Source organism: Lampetra planeri, chromosome 31, assembly GCF_965212315.1.
Source record: "Lampetra planeri chromosome 31, kcLamPlan1.2.h2, whole genome shotgun sequence".
Taxonomy (NCBI): Eukaryota; Metazoa; Chordata; class Hyperoartia; order Petromyzontiformes; family Petromyzontidae; genus Lampetra; species Lampetra planeri.
This window is the reverse complement of record NC_136137.1, coordinates 140084-155000: the sequence shown is the minus strand read 5'-3', so window position 1 is coordinate 155000 and position 14917 is coordinate 140084. Positions and strand designations below refer to the sequence as shown.

The window sequence follows — 14917 nt, the reverse complement described above, 5'->3', positions numbered from 1 at the left end:
TTGTTATGATGTCATATAGGGCAGTCTGTGCACAAACGCCACCCTCCCTCAGCATTTCGCTTGGGAGATCATCTCTGCCCGGTGCCTTCCCTGGTCTCAGACTCCGGATCGCCCTCAGTACTTCCTCAACAGCTGGTACCTCAGCCAGCCACTCACAGGGGGTGACCTCTTCCAATATTTGAAGCACCGCAGCCTCAGCAGGGTTATCCCCACTTTGTGCCATGATGTTTTCCTGGCTGAGAGATTTTCCCTCCCCCAGGACCTCACAGAAATGCTCAGCAAATCTGCAAACCTGTCCCTGGGGGTCGGAGATTGGATCACTGTTTTTTCCTCTAATGATGGTAATAGGTGTGGCGCTGCAGGTTACTTTTTTGATGGAGTTAAATAGTGATTTGTGATCGCGGGCCACTGAGGCAGACTCCATCTCCTCAGCAACCCGCGACCACCACCCATCCTTACAGCGCCTTACGGCGCTCCGAACCTCCGAGCGAAGGCTGCGGTAAACCTCCTCATTCTCTGACGTGGGATGCTGTAGGCGATGAGAGTGGGCCTGTCGCTTTTTCTCAATTAACCTGAACACCTCCTCTGTCAGCCAGGGTTTCTGGGGAGGTCTGGACCGCGTACCCAAAGCAGCCATTGCAGCTGCATGAGTCACAGTCTTAAACCTCGCCCATTTACCCTCGACATCAGGTGGAGTGGGGGACGATGCCAACCCCAGCTGCAAGCAATGATGAAATTCTCGCTTGCAACTTTCATCAGCTAGCTGAGACCAGGCCACTTTTGGTTGGAATGGGGTCCTGGGTGTACACCCACCACCGGAGTGGAAGAATGGCAGGCGCATCTTACAGATGACTAGTCGATGGTCAGAGGTCAGATCAGCTCCACGGTAGGTCCTGGTGTCAAGGACATGGGCTCGCATCCGCTGGTCCGTCACTATGTAGTCCAGCAGATGTTCTTGCTTGGACCCGGCATGTATCCATGATGTTGTGTGGATGCGCCGATGCCGGAAGAGCGTGTTGGTAATTACAAGCCCATGGGCTGCACAAAAATCTAGCAGCCTCCTACCGTTATTATTGAGCTGATCTGGCCCATGCCTTCCAATCACTCCAGACCAGGTGCCAGCATCATGACCAACTCGGGCATTGAAGTCACCCAACAAGATGACTCTGTCCCGAGTGGCCACTTTAGCCAGCACCTGTGACAGGAGGTCATAGAAAGCGTCTGACTCATCGGCTTTGCCTGCATCCCTCCACGGATGTTCGTCTTCGGTGGGGGCATAAGTAACCACGACCACCACTCCTCGCCTCTGGTTGATGGGAAGGCGAGCCCAAAGTATCCTGGGGCTTACAGCTTCCCACACCTCACCGCCACGCTCCCACGCCCCCTTCATTCTTTTGTTCAGAAGAAGAGCCACACCCTGTTGTTTGGCAGTCTCCTGCCCCGAGTAGAGGACTGTCCACCCCTCATGGTGGCAGGATCCAGAACCGGTCCACCGGACCTCCTGAATGCCACAAAGATCCAGGCGGTACCGGTCCAGCTCCCGACAGAGGAGTGGCAGCCTCTCCTCCGCAGTGAGCGTTCGAACATTCCACGTGGCCATCCGCAATGGTTTTTCGTTGTTTCTGGAGGAGCCCCGAGGGTGAAAATTCAATCTCCTGGCTCCGCCAAATGGGGTTTGGCCAGGAGACGTCATAAAAGCCTGACCCCCCGGGGCCTCCGGCACAAGCTTATTAATTACAGGTTTATGTTTAATTCGTAGTTTAGTGGTGGTTAATTGAAGGTGGAGGGGTTACCAGCCCCTCGCACCCGTCCAGAGCCCCCGTTTAGCCACTGTGGTGGTCACAGACGCCATGAGGGGAGAGGCCAATGGGCATTGGCCCTCCCCCCACAGCACTGCCCACGACAGACACACATACATACACACATACATACACACATACATACACACATACATACACACATACACACATACATACACACATACATACACACATACACACATACATACACACATACATACACACATACACACATACACACATAATAACCTTAATGCAACATTTGGCGGGCAATAAAAGCCCAAGCACCCAACGTGCACTGCACACAGTTATCGCTGATTGTCCCCCCACCAGCTCAACGGCACGCTACGAGGAACGACCCAAAAATAAAGTGAAAACAAAATCGTAACAAATCACGGCACATACCGCGACGTGTTACACAGCGACGATGACACTTTGACAGCATGTGGCATGGCTAGAAAAGGACCTTCCTGGATGGTCCAGGATTACACTATGTTGGTTATCACCGAGACCGTTTCACAGTGCCGGATTAAGCTAGTGCGGGGTCTGTAGCATGTTATAAAGGGGCCTAAATTAAAAAAAATATATAAATGTTAAAACACAAGTTTTTTTACTTGCATACTAAAGTAATTGTATTTTTTCACTTGCTATACAGCCAGATAATACCACAAATCTCTAACTTAAACACTTAGTCGTTCATAAAAGTTGAAGGCAGTATAGTCCTATAGTAAGAGCAAGTGCAGAATCACTGAACCGGAATTGATAGCTCGAAAGCATTTAGCGCGGGGCTCTTGAAAGTGCGGGGCCCGTAGCATATACTACTTTTTCTACTAGGATAATCCGGCACTGCCGTTTCAGCATTACATAGATGTAATAAAACATTACCTTTGTAAATTTGTATGCCCAATGAGGCTGATCGGACCCGATTGTTAGATTCTGTCGACTTGCGTGATGCACACACGTGCCTCTTTAGTGACTGGTATTGACTCTTTTGCCATCGGTAAATTTGACAGGCGTTGCTGCTCTACACTAACTGATACCTTTAGATTTGCTAGACCAATGTCCAAAGCTATATTTTTTGCCTGATTTTTCGTCCCAGTTAAAAGAAAAACAAGACAAACGGAAGTGATTACCGCCATCGATCATGCAATTACAATCAACACAGCTCCGCTGCTTGGCCAGTGCTGCACCACACGTGACACAGATGCTAAAGCATCTCAACATGTGGAATTATCCACGCTGCAGGCGATCGAGCTCCGTTGTGAGTGCATGTGTGAGGTGTGTGTGGCATGGGGGTGTTGATACAGTTAGAGAATCATGCCACAATTCCAGCCATAGATGGTTCAGTTCCCAGCCATAGATGATATAATACACAAGCAGGCGTTGTCTTCTTCATATATACGTATTTTCACATGAAACATTTTACATTATTTTTACACAACCCATCAGCCCCGCGGCCCATCTGAGAGTGCAAGCAGCTTCCAGGCCATATTTAACATCATGTCTCATCAGCAGATTCAGGATTGTTTTAACCAATGCTGGCGAACAGCCAGATGTTACAGGCAAGGACCTTCTTTATAAGACATAAGTCCCAGATAGGAGCAGTTGCAATTGGCTTCAAAGACTACCCAACGCTTCCCCTACATCCATATCAGGTGCGATGTATCAGTTAGTACTGCGGAGGCAGTATCAATACTGGGGAGACAATGACATGGTGCTGGTGACACCACCCTATCATGCACCGTGGCGGCCTGGATATGTGCGCGCAAATAGTACTTGTCCCAACAGTCCACGGAGGCTATACAGGTGCCCATCACTAGCAGAGCAGCGGGTGGCTAAAAGGCGGCACAGTGGGGGCACAGGGGGCGCCATTCTCCAGTCATTTCAGTTGACTCATAACACCCAAGACTGTCCTGTGACCTCCTGCCGGTAAGGCAATGCCATTTCACGTGGCCTCAAAGAGCATGTATAAAATAAAAACTATTTAAATGTTTTTATTTAACCTGGTAAGGTCGACTGAGCTATATGGCTCTTTGTCAGAAGTGGTCTGACCACAAATGATAGGTCAGCAAAGGGGCTGATGTGGAAATGTAGAGCAGCCAAATACTCGAAAGGCATGTTTGTGAATGTGGAGGGAAACAACCAGAGGACCCGGAGAGAAATCCACGCGACCACGGGGTGAAAATGCAAACTCCAAATATACAGGCGTCGGGGTCGGGACCGAACCCATGATCTTCTGTATACCAGGCGACGTAGTTAACATCTCGCCACCTGGCAATAGTGCCGTGGTAACGCCATGGTCACTTACGGCCGAGTGGCGGCCATTGCTGTCAATGTTTAACAAAGAAAAGCCAACATGCGCAGCCGTCCGATCCCACTGGTGACGAGTTTCATCCGACAGCCGCGGGCGACCAAGAGTCACGTGACCCACCTGCAGCTGCCCCTCGAGCGCTTGCCTCCTGTCCCGCAGCCGCTCCTGCAGCTGGGCCAGCTCCCTCCGCACGTCTTCACGCAGGGCCCGCAGCCTCTCCCACTCCCGCCTGGACGCGTGCGCCAGACGTGCACGGCGTGAGACGTGGGGGTAGAGAAACCCGCGTGGTGCTCCGATCACACGGCAACATCTCGAAGCGACGTTTCTCTGATGTAGGCATCACTGGACGATCTAGGCCACAGGAGTCGGTGGCCGTAGGATGGCTGTGGGGCCGACACCACAGACGCTCCACCGCAGCAGGTACCAACTTGAGGCGAAGTCGACGTAGGCGAGACCCAGGACTGGTTCAGATCATCATCACTGGTGTTGGCCAAGAGTGGGAATCGACCTCTGGTCACAAGGTTCATAGCGCAGTGCGCCAACCACTACACAGCTGCTCTACCCAGACACACGCAACACGCACTCACCTGTGGCGCTGCGTCACCGCTGGCTGCGCTGCCGTCTGCTGCTCCAGCTCACTCATCTCTCGCTCGAAGCGCAACAGGTCTCTCTGCACCGAGTCCATCTCGTGCAGGGCACACTGCCGCATCCGTGGTGACAAAACAGAGGACACCGAAAACAGTTGACGACACTCATCATCATTTCCTCTGTTCAGCGCCAAACACCTTCACGCCACAGACCCCGCGATTGTTTTAAACGGCCGTGAGATTTTGTTGTTTGCATGCACCTGTTGTACCTCTGTGTACATAGCCATGTAACACCAGTGTGCATGTGTGTACCTACGCATGCGTGTGTATATCAGTGTGTGCCATGCCGGCATTCATTAGGTGCTCGCTAACAGCACTTGCCCCAACAGTTAAGGCTGTACGGGGGATCTGTGTCTTTGTCTTATATCGGTGTGTGGGGAGCGGTAGTGCACCTCCAATTAGCACGGTTGGCTACGTGCAGTGCTAAAAAAGTTCAACATACATAGTGCAGCGGCTAGAGTGATGCGCTAAGAAACTGCTGACCTGAGTTCAATTCCCACTCATGGCCAACACCAGCGACAATTATCTGAACCGGTTCTGGGCCTGACTGCCTCAGTACCGAGTGCTGTTTGTAAACATCGCCCCTGGGGAGACAAAGTCAACTGGGCGTGGTGCTCGCTAACAACACTTGCCCCAACGGTCTATTAAGGCTATAAGGGGGATCTTTGTCTTTGTATTTCTATGTAATAGGTGCTCACTAAAACAGCACTTGCCCATACACTCACGGCACTTTTGTCCTTGCCTCCATTTATAATCGACGTGATGGAAAACATTCCAAATTTGTGATTCTCTCTGAAGTGAACGCAAGCTCTGCGTGGGCACCCCAGGCAGCATGGCGTTTCATTTCATACTTTGAACGCTGCCCTTTCCATTCGTATCACCTCAGTCCGGAGCCGCCGCTCTTGAAATTCTTTAGAGGTTTCTGCCACGTGACCCGCGTCTGCTCCGCCGATCTACAGGTCACCCAGATGAGATTTTAGTCAAAACCCAGTGTGCGACGCCAAAAGCAAACTCATCCATTACCCACCAGCATGGAGCTGGAGGGAGGTACCAGCATCACTGACATAAGCAGCAACTAGGATTTACAGCTCATGGGAATAAGAATATATCACGATACAGGAAGAGGGGAGAACTATACGGAACTGACAAAACTGGACTTTTAATGTTTAATGACCTGGAAGGACTTGCCCATTTACCAGGACAGTTAGCTACAAAGTAGGGCAATCCTGGGAAAACCAGGACAGGTGTCAAAACCAGATCAGCAATGCGGGCACTCACCAGCGAGGCCGTGACGCTCCTCACGGCGAGCTGGATCCCGCACAGAACCTCCGTAAGTCGGGCCTCCAGCGCCCGTGCACAAGACGCGCCGTGCCCACATGGTGCCCACGGGGAGCACGGCGCCGCGTGCCAGGGAACGACGCTGGCGCACACGGCAAGTGAGCACGGCGACCTCGCAGGAAGAACCTGAGCGGCGCCGCACTCGTCACACAACGGCACACTCTGGCGACGGTGGTGGTGGTGGTGGCGAGCGTGATGGTACTCGGGACAGCAGGGCTGGCTGACAAGGTGCCAAGGGTGAACACTTGAGGAATTGCCCGTGCACGAGCGAAGGTGGCCTGCGAAGACGTCGTTGTCTTCGCCGCATCTCGAGTGGAGTCGCGAGGGCTGAACCAAGCCGTCCCAGAATTTGTGCCGCTCTCTTCGTAAAGGCACGAACAGTTCTGTCCGACACGTTTTTGCACGGTCGTCCATTCTACCGCCGCCGTCAGCGCCATCACCTCTATCAGAGTTCCTTTCGATTTTCCTCGTCGCGCTTTGCTCGTTCCTCTGAGGACATTTATTTTCTTTGCGAGATGCGGGAGAGCTGCTGGGTGCAAACTGGACGCGACGGGGAAGGCATGCCGCGTGGTCGTCCGTGTCGTTCATTACGAGTGTCGCCGATACGACGCGAGGAGACTCAACCCGCTTTACCGTAGGTTTACCGGGCCCTGGGGAGGGTCTCTCACTCGAGAAGAGGCCACGGGGCATCGACAAACCTGGGCACGGTGGGGATGCTCCCTGCTGAGCTCTCGTGGCAGGAGGTGACGTTGCCTTCAGTGGCGAGGTCATGTTTTGCGGCGTCTCCGCTTCTCCAGCATCACCCTGCTGCCCGCGGTCCCTCACAGAAATGCGGTGCAGAGACGTCTGTATCTTCCGAGCGACCGAGGGTGGTACGTAAGGCACGCCGCTGCATATCAAGCGAGAGGATGGCACGAATGAGGCCATTTTGTGAGAAGTCAAATTTCGATTCCAAGTTCCAGGCCTGGCAATCATCCCGTGGTCGTCTTGTGAGCCCGAAATCTGCACCTTCCCTTCAGCTTCTCCTGCAGCATCAGAGCCATCCAGTACAGAGCTTTGTTCCGAATCACTTAATGATTCTTCTTGTTCCAAACCCTCTTGGATTTCCTCATCAAAAGCCTCCTCCAAATTCCGATTGGAGTGTCGATCGGACTCGAGATTCGCGAACACTCGCGTGCCTGGCTCCCAGCGCGCCTCGCCCACGACACGTCGCGTCTTTGGGTGACCGATGTACTCGCAGTTCACTGCCGTGGACACCTCAGATGCTCCGAAATGCGCCTCTTCCTGCACTCGCAATTCAGGCCCCTCGGAGACACTTCGAGTCGCTCGTAAATCAACGACGCTTGGTCGCTGCAGGCGTGACCTCCCCCTGGCAGGGTCACCCACATCGATCAGAGGAACATCGCCGCTCACTAACAGGTCACCGTTGCGCCCCAGCGGAATGCTATTTTTGCCCACATCGCCGTGAAGCACGTCACGTGAATTCGTTAAACGCTCACCAATCGATGCGGATTCTTGGGAGAGTTCTCCTCCGAGCGTGTCCTCGGGTTTAATGACGAAGTCTTCTGTTAAAACTCTGCCAGGATCGCGCTCCATCTGTGGCTCGCCACTTGACTCAAGCTCCGTTCCATACGTGTCCCTAGGGATGGGAGTCAAGGATCCCAAAGGCTTGAACTTCGTTTGTGAGCCGCGCTCCTCTCGAGGCTCCTCGCCGAAGATCATGTAAATCTCAAACATGGTGTCGACAATGCCCGCTCGGTTTTGCTCGCTCCGTGACAAACTGCGCCGACTTGAAGCCGTCGGCAAGTCGCCGCGGTCGACGCCGTTTAAATGTGCTCCATCCGTCTCCGACAAATCGCACGGAAATGTGGAGATAGCGTAGTCTGGGCCCGGTGACGCTACCGCGCTGTCCTCTTCCCATATCTCTTCCTCCTGCACCTCCCCGTCCTGCATTTCATCCTGAAGGGACTCCACTTCCCACGTCACCACGTCCCGTGTCTCTTGTTCCTGCACGTCCCTGTGCGGCATCTCCCCTTTCTGCATCTCATCCTCTTGGGTCTCGCCGTTCTGCGTCTCCTCCTCCCGCATATGGATTTCCCTCATCCCCCCACGCCGTGCCTCCTGCTCTCGTGCTTCGCCTTCCCGCGTCTCCTCCCAGAGCTCCTCTTCCCGCTTCTCCCCGTCCCACGACTCCTCATCCCAGTTGGACATGGTCGTGAGGAAACTCGCCTCGCTCGTGTCCGGCGATGCGGGGCTCAGGCGTGTGATAGCTTCGGCCTGCTTGGCACCGACCCACCGCACGGTCACGCAGCTGTCCGAGCTCTCCATGCTGCTGCCCATCTCCACGTGGGAAGTACAGAAGAGCTGCCAGAGGAACACACGGGGGGGGGAGGGGGGAGGAGGACGAGGAAGAGCGGTTCCCATCATGACTCTCGGGATCATAATGTCGCAGATCGATGGCCAAGCACCATTGGGCGGCTGCCGCATACCTCGGCGTTCCTCTTTGGGTTGAGGTCGACGCTCGAGTCGTCGACGAAGCCGCTGCTGTCCGACTGCAGGCTGTTGGTGCGGAAGTTTTCTGTCATTGGAAATAACACGCGCAGGCGAGCACATTACGACGCGCTCTCAGAAAGAGATTCGTTCCGCTCAAATTTTAGGGTCGTGCTCAGCGACGTGCAAATTCCCCTCGGGCAGAAACGTGAACGCATTGGCAGCTTTTGTTAAAAACTATTTATGCACACACTGTAAAATATACCAGATTAAAAGAAAAAAATACGTCAAGCAATCGGACTGGTAACACGACGGACTATAAATAGGTTGGTTTGCTTTGCGGTGGGCCCCACACAAGCGAGTTTTGACAAACGTCGAGGGGACACGATGCATCGCGGTGTAAATGTGACGCGGCATTAGCGTCTGTCGCCGCTCGTGGAGTTTCGGGGCTCCGCAGAGCAGCGCTATTGCTCAGCCACGCTTCCAACGATGGCAACCGTGGTCCTCGACGGGCACCACACAACTCGCTCGCGATTAGCACGCTTCGCTACGTATGGTGCGAAAGAAGTTTAACATACACACATATGTACATATGTGTGCGTCACACCGCTGTGGTAAAAAAAAAGCTCCAGATAATCCACTGTGTCGTCATTGCCAACGCCACTTTTCCCACAATTGCCCCAAGTTTTTGCACAATCACTTGTACCAGGCTGGGCTATGAGATGGCTAGAATATTGCAGCAGAGCAAGTAGGTTTGTGAACTCATCTGTGTCCTCTGCTGTATGTGTGGAATTGGCCAAATATCCCAAGGTCACAGAAGAGTTTAGTGACTCAAATAGAGGTTGTTGTTTATAAAGAATTATTATTATTATTATCATTATGTATGCATGATAGATAATACTGGTAGGAACCTCCTGGTTACACCAGCCCACAGAGGATTATTGTGTCCGTCCGTCCGTCGTGCAGGGAGGAGCTTGGTGGGGAGGGAGGGGCTGGGTGGGGAGAGTGGGGAGGGGCTGGGTGGGGAGGGTGGGGCTGGGTGGGGGGTGGGAGGGGTGCGGCTGGGTGGGGAGGGGCTGGTCACCCCGTGGTGCCCTTATAAAACTCAACGTTTAACCTACTTACGCCGGCTTGTGCCCGCCCTCACAGTCGGGCATATTTACGCCACGCCGCCGTTGACCCTGGCCATTGACCGAGCAACCCAACGTTCCTACCAGCTCCCTCCGCAGGAATGTGTTTAAAAGGTGTGGATGTGCCATTTATTAAGGGACTGTTTTATCTTGATGTGGTTCTGGGATTGTTTTATTGTTGTTCTTGCTGCCTTGCAAAATCTTGATAATTTATTTGTACGTTTTATGTATTTATATTGAGTGGCTTGCTTACCTGTTTGTATATATTGAGCTCCTATCGTCGTCTGCATTGTTTGCCATTGTAACTTGCTGACCCCGCCCACACTGGACATCTGTGAAAAAGAGCTTCATAGCTCATCGGATTCCTCCTCCAGTCTAATTAAAGATTCGGACAGAGGAAAGAAATGCTCACCCATCAGGTGCCATCTACACTGTTCCAGTGGCCCATCAGGCTTGTGCGCTACACAAGCCACCAGCTCCGGTGAGGCGTCTCGCTCGCCGTCCTCCCGATCCTTAAAAGCACGAGAGCACACATCACAGCATGTAAATCGCACGTTAGCCAGCGCAGGGGTCAAAGGTTGTCATTTGTTTCCCCAACGACCCCTCTGCCATCATCGTCATCATCCAAGAAGAGAATTAAACACCCGCTTCATTCGGGCGGCTCATCGCGAGCAAGGCTCTGCACTGGATCGCCCCCCGCCATGCACCGAGCTCCACTCGCAGGGCCATGCATCTCCCTTGGCACTCGCCGCACATGCAATTTGCACGATGCAGCCCGGCTCGTTTTCTTGCAGCGCATCACAATAAACCTCAAATTGACACGATTTGCACAATGGTCGTTGGGGAGGTTCTCACATCGTTTGCTAGGCTGCTTCTGCCCCCAAGGCAGCGCCAGGGGAAGGTCAAGCCGGTCGGCACAAGTGCCACGCCGCAGTGGAGATTTGTTTGCGTTGGATGAGGCCACGTGGCAATCCCCTGGCCGTGAATGTTTCTGCCCGACTGTTGGCCTTAGAAATGGAAAGCACGAGGCGGTGCTCGCACCCGTTCCAAAGTCACCTTCAATCCCAGACCGACGACCGACTGCAGCCCCCAACAACTCCCGCCACGTCCCCCTCCCCCACCGCACGCCCATCCTCGGCGACCAACGTACTCTGTTATCCGAACCCAAAATGGTCCATCATCATGCAATAAATCACACACTCTTAACCACTAGGGGCATCCACACAACTTAATTAGCTACTTAAGAGCATTCCTTGGAACCATGCCAACGCTGCCAGATGCCTTACCATGATTATTTCACCGTGATCGCAATCTTCGAAGGGCGTCGAAAGATCTTGGCTGTCGTCCGACGATAACGAGCGCATTTGCCGTGGGCTCGCTGCGTGCCGTCGCCCCACATTCTGCCTGTACGGCAGCGGCCGCTGAGACAAAGCCTCTTTGGGGTCCAAAGGTTCCTGCCGCAGTTCATCAGCCGACTGAGAGGAGGCAGCCTTTGCAGTCTGCTTCCTTGCACGACTGTCCCCACCTTGCTCAACAGTTGCATGCGCCCGCTGATCATCGACTCCCTTGTCTGCGTAGGGACACACGGCGTGCGACTGGAGAACGCCAACGGGGTTGTCATTGTAATTCGGGGCATATTTTAATTCCATTGCAATGCCGCTTGGGTTCGAATTGCCAAGTGCGATTTTGTTATCGCACGCCGCATTGACACCATCAACGGACGTAGCAGGTGAGCCTAAGCTAAAGTCCTCCGCTTCCAGACTCGAACAAGGCACGTTTTCTCGATGGTCTTCCTCGTCAACAAATACCGGATAAGGATCATTGGCGGTAGCCTCCGCGACTCTATTCGCGAGCGTGCACGCAGGCTCGGGGCCCTCGGGCATCAGGCCGATTCCCGACTCCGGGTCATTTTGCGTCAGTGCCGCCGCCGCCGCGAATCCCACAAAGCTGAACGCCGGCGCTCCGGGGAGCACAGGCGAGACTCCGCCGCCGACAGAAACCTCCTCCAGCAGTGGCTCCAGACGCAGGGGGCTCTCCACCAACCGCGACGGCTTCCTGAGCCGTCCTCCGCGCCTCCCCGGTCCCCCCGCTTCGCCTCCGCCGCCACCGCCGCCTCCGTCCGTCGTCCCATTGTCCCTGTTGACCGACTCGTCCGCCGCGACGCCGCCGCCGTCGTTCGGCTTCTGCCAGCGCGTGCGGCACAGCAGGTTCTGAGCGGCCCGCGACGCCGCGGAGTTGGCGCCGCCGAGAAGCGGGGATCGGGGAGAGCTGGGAGTCTCCGCGAGCGACTGGTCGCGGCGGACTCGCACGTGCGAGTAGAGCGAGGAGAAGGTGTCCGTCACCTTGGCCAGCACCTCCACCTGTCGGAAACGACCTGCGCACGGGTCCAACGGAGAGACCGTGAAGGAAGATTCCAATCGGAGAGCGGCAATCGCGTAAAGTGAAGCAACACGGCCACGGGCCACAGCGCATGGAAAAAGCAGACGCCTCATTTGGGAATGGAAGTAATATTTTTGCGAGGTGCTGAGCGTATCTACAATTGGTCATGCCACTGTGTGCGAGTATGGAACATTAACCGGCACATAAAAGAGGCACGGTGTTGAGAACCAAGCCAGAAAGTCAAGGCAGACTAAAGAATGATACAGACATAGCTGCATGAAGCATTCTATAAGCAATATAAACAATAATTATTGGCATGTTTATAGGTCTTCTTGTCATAGCATCTCGTATCGCTCAGACTCTTCACTGGTCGTTCCAAATCAAAGACAAAGATACCCCATATAGCCTTAACAGACTGTTGAGGAAAGTGCTTTTAGAGAGCTCCTATGAATGCCGGCACGGCACACGAGGAGGGTGGTGACCAGCACCACGCCCGATCGCGTTCATCTCCCTTTTGACGATGTTTACACACATCACACCAAGTACTCATTTCAGGCTGAGTCAAGCTATGGGAGGCCCAGACCGGTTCAAATAATCGGCCGTGAGAGGGAATCGAACTCGGGTTACCAGATTCGTTGTGCAGTACACTAACCTCTACACAACCATGCCCACTGGTCATGCAAGCCACACACACACACACATATTATTATTATTACAGAAGCAGTGAAAGATATGTTCCATGAATTTCTCAATGCTTCAATAATAATTTGGAAATTGTTTTTCCCAGGAAGATATTCGTGAGTCTCAAAACTGTCCCTGGCATGTTGGGCCAGTGCTTTGAGGATAATCTTTTAACTTATGGAAAAGTCGAGCAGCTGAGGTTAACGCGAGGGGGTGTACTCTGAGAATAGGTTTTCCCCTTTTTTCTGGCAACAAACAGGTGTTACGATGTTAGAACACCAAACTGAAACATTTTACAAGGACTCATGTCTGCATTAACCACGTATACTTGTGGTCAGAATGCAAACAAAAAACATACTCTGATAATAAATGCATTGTCTTTGAAACGTATTGGCCCACACCAGAGACAGCTTTCTTTTGAGCCTAGTCTTAAAAAAGGGGAAAACCTATTCTCATATTTTGGCACTGGCAAAGGAGGTCCCACCACATGGTCACTCCAGCAGTGACGCATGGAACTACACTCCTACTGTTCTTCTCTTAGGAGGAGGCTGCTGCAAAAGAGAGGGGGGGAGGACGGCGAGAAAGGGGGAAGCTCGACACGAAGGGGGCGGCACGGCGAGAGAGGGGGGGCACTGACTGGCGATCGTAGGGCTTTCCTCGTCCATCCGCTGGAGCTGTGCTCGTAGGAAGAGGCGCAGGTCGATTCCGCGGGCGGCCGAGGGCGCGCTGAAGAAGCGTGGCGGCACGCGCGCCGCCACGTCCTCCTCCTCCTCGCCGAAGCCCAGCTCCAGCAGCAGCCCCTCGGGGTCGTCGCCCCGCAGCTCCAGCAGGTCAGACAAGCTACGCGCCGACAGTGCATGCGTGCGTGCGTACCCCACGGCGGGGAGTGGTAGTATTGAGGTTAGCGAGCTGCGCTACGAACCCGGTGACACGAGTTCGATTTCCGCTCATGGCCAACACCAGTAACGATTATCTGAACTGGTCATAGGCCTCCCCTAGATCGACTTGGCATCAAATGAGCACCTGGTGTGGTGTGTAAACATCGCCACTGGGGAGACAAAGGCAGCAGGGCGTGGTGTTGGCCACCCACCCCCTCGTGTGCCGTGCCGGCCTTCATTAGGTGCTCGCAGCACTTGCCCTAAAAGTCTATTTAGGCTATACGGGGGACCTTTGTACACCAAGGTGATCCATTTATGAATGCCCCACACATTTCTCACATCTCTTACTTTCCTCTCCTAACAGGTGGTCGAATATCGATTGATATTGCAAAAGACAACTCCATATCTTGCAGAGGAAAATGTTAAAAGATTAACGAGTGAATTGATATTGGTGGAAGGATATGTAGCAGCTTTGAAAGAAAATGATGTTCTCTGTATAATATATCACTATTACTTTAGTGGGTTATCTATGAATTGATCACCTGTATTCAGATATGTAGTGTATATGGAATATTAGCACGGTACGGTGCAAAAGAGGTTCAACAGACATTGGTGCTGCTCTGGCTTCCCCTGTGGGTCAGCGTTATTGATGGCACTAGGCCCCAGATTCTGTGTGCTGGGTTGTGCTATGGTGTTGCTCTCTCTCCGATCTCCACTCTGCCCTGACCCTTCCCAATCCCTCTTTTGTCACAATGTAGTTTCCTGTATTTTTTTTCTCAGAGAAATAAACAGACCTCCCATTTGTATCTCCACAAGCATATCTAACTACCTGCCAAGTCCATCAACCAATTCAGCAAACCATTAACCAGTTTCGACCTGCAGGCTCTCACCAGCATTCACATATGTTTGACATGGCGAGACGAACAAAGTCCGCTTCATCTTGCGCCATTTGTGGAGGGTAACCAGACGGCCCTGGAGCAACTAGATTCATATGAGGGGGGGGGGGTGGTTGTGCTCACTTTGAGACGGACCCGCCGCTGAGGATCGAGTGGCACGAGTTGAAGCTGCTGCCCATGTTGGCGCCACCGAGCAGAACGTTCCGAGTCGGCGACAACAGCGCCATGGGCGGTGTGGTGTGCCGGGCGCCGGGCACTCCACACCGCACGCCGGCACTGGGGGGGTAACAACGCCGCCGCATCACGACAACAAGAATAATAATACATGAGCACACCACTGTTTCCCGTGGTGTAGTCACCCTGAAAAC

The 14917-nt window shown here is 53.4% G+C and overlaps 1 protein-coding gene across 2 annotated transcripts in view; it reads right to left on the bottom strand.

Annotated features, from left to right (window-relative positions):
* Positions 1–14917, bottom strand: part of LOC144729035 (uncharacterized) — a 55997-nt gene that overhangs the window by 17859 nt on the left and 23221 nt on the right. For both annotated transcript variants that reach the window (XM_078608866.1, XM_078608867.1), the window contains exons 7-15: positions 14673–14825; positions 13413–13615; positions 11002–12089; positions 10128–10227; positions 8585–8673; positions 6036–8459; positions 5639–5710; positions 4698–4810; positions 4231–4339 (exon numbers count right to left, since the gene is read on the bottom strand). In XM_078608866.1, coding sequence (XP_078464992.1) covers positions 4231–4339; positions 4698–4810; positions 5639–5710; positions 6036–8459; positions 8585–8673; positions 10128–10227; positions 11002–12089; positions 13413–13615; positions 14673–14825 — 4351 coding nt within the window. The remainder of the gene's footprint in view (positions 1–4230; positions 4340–4697; positions 4811–5638; positions 5711–6035; positions 8460–8584; positions 8674–10127; positions 10228–11001; positions 12090–13412; positions 13616–14672; positions 14826–14917) is intronic.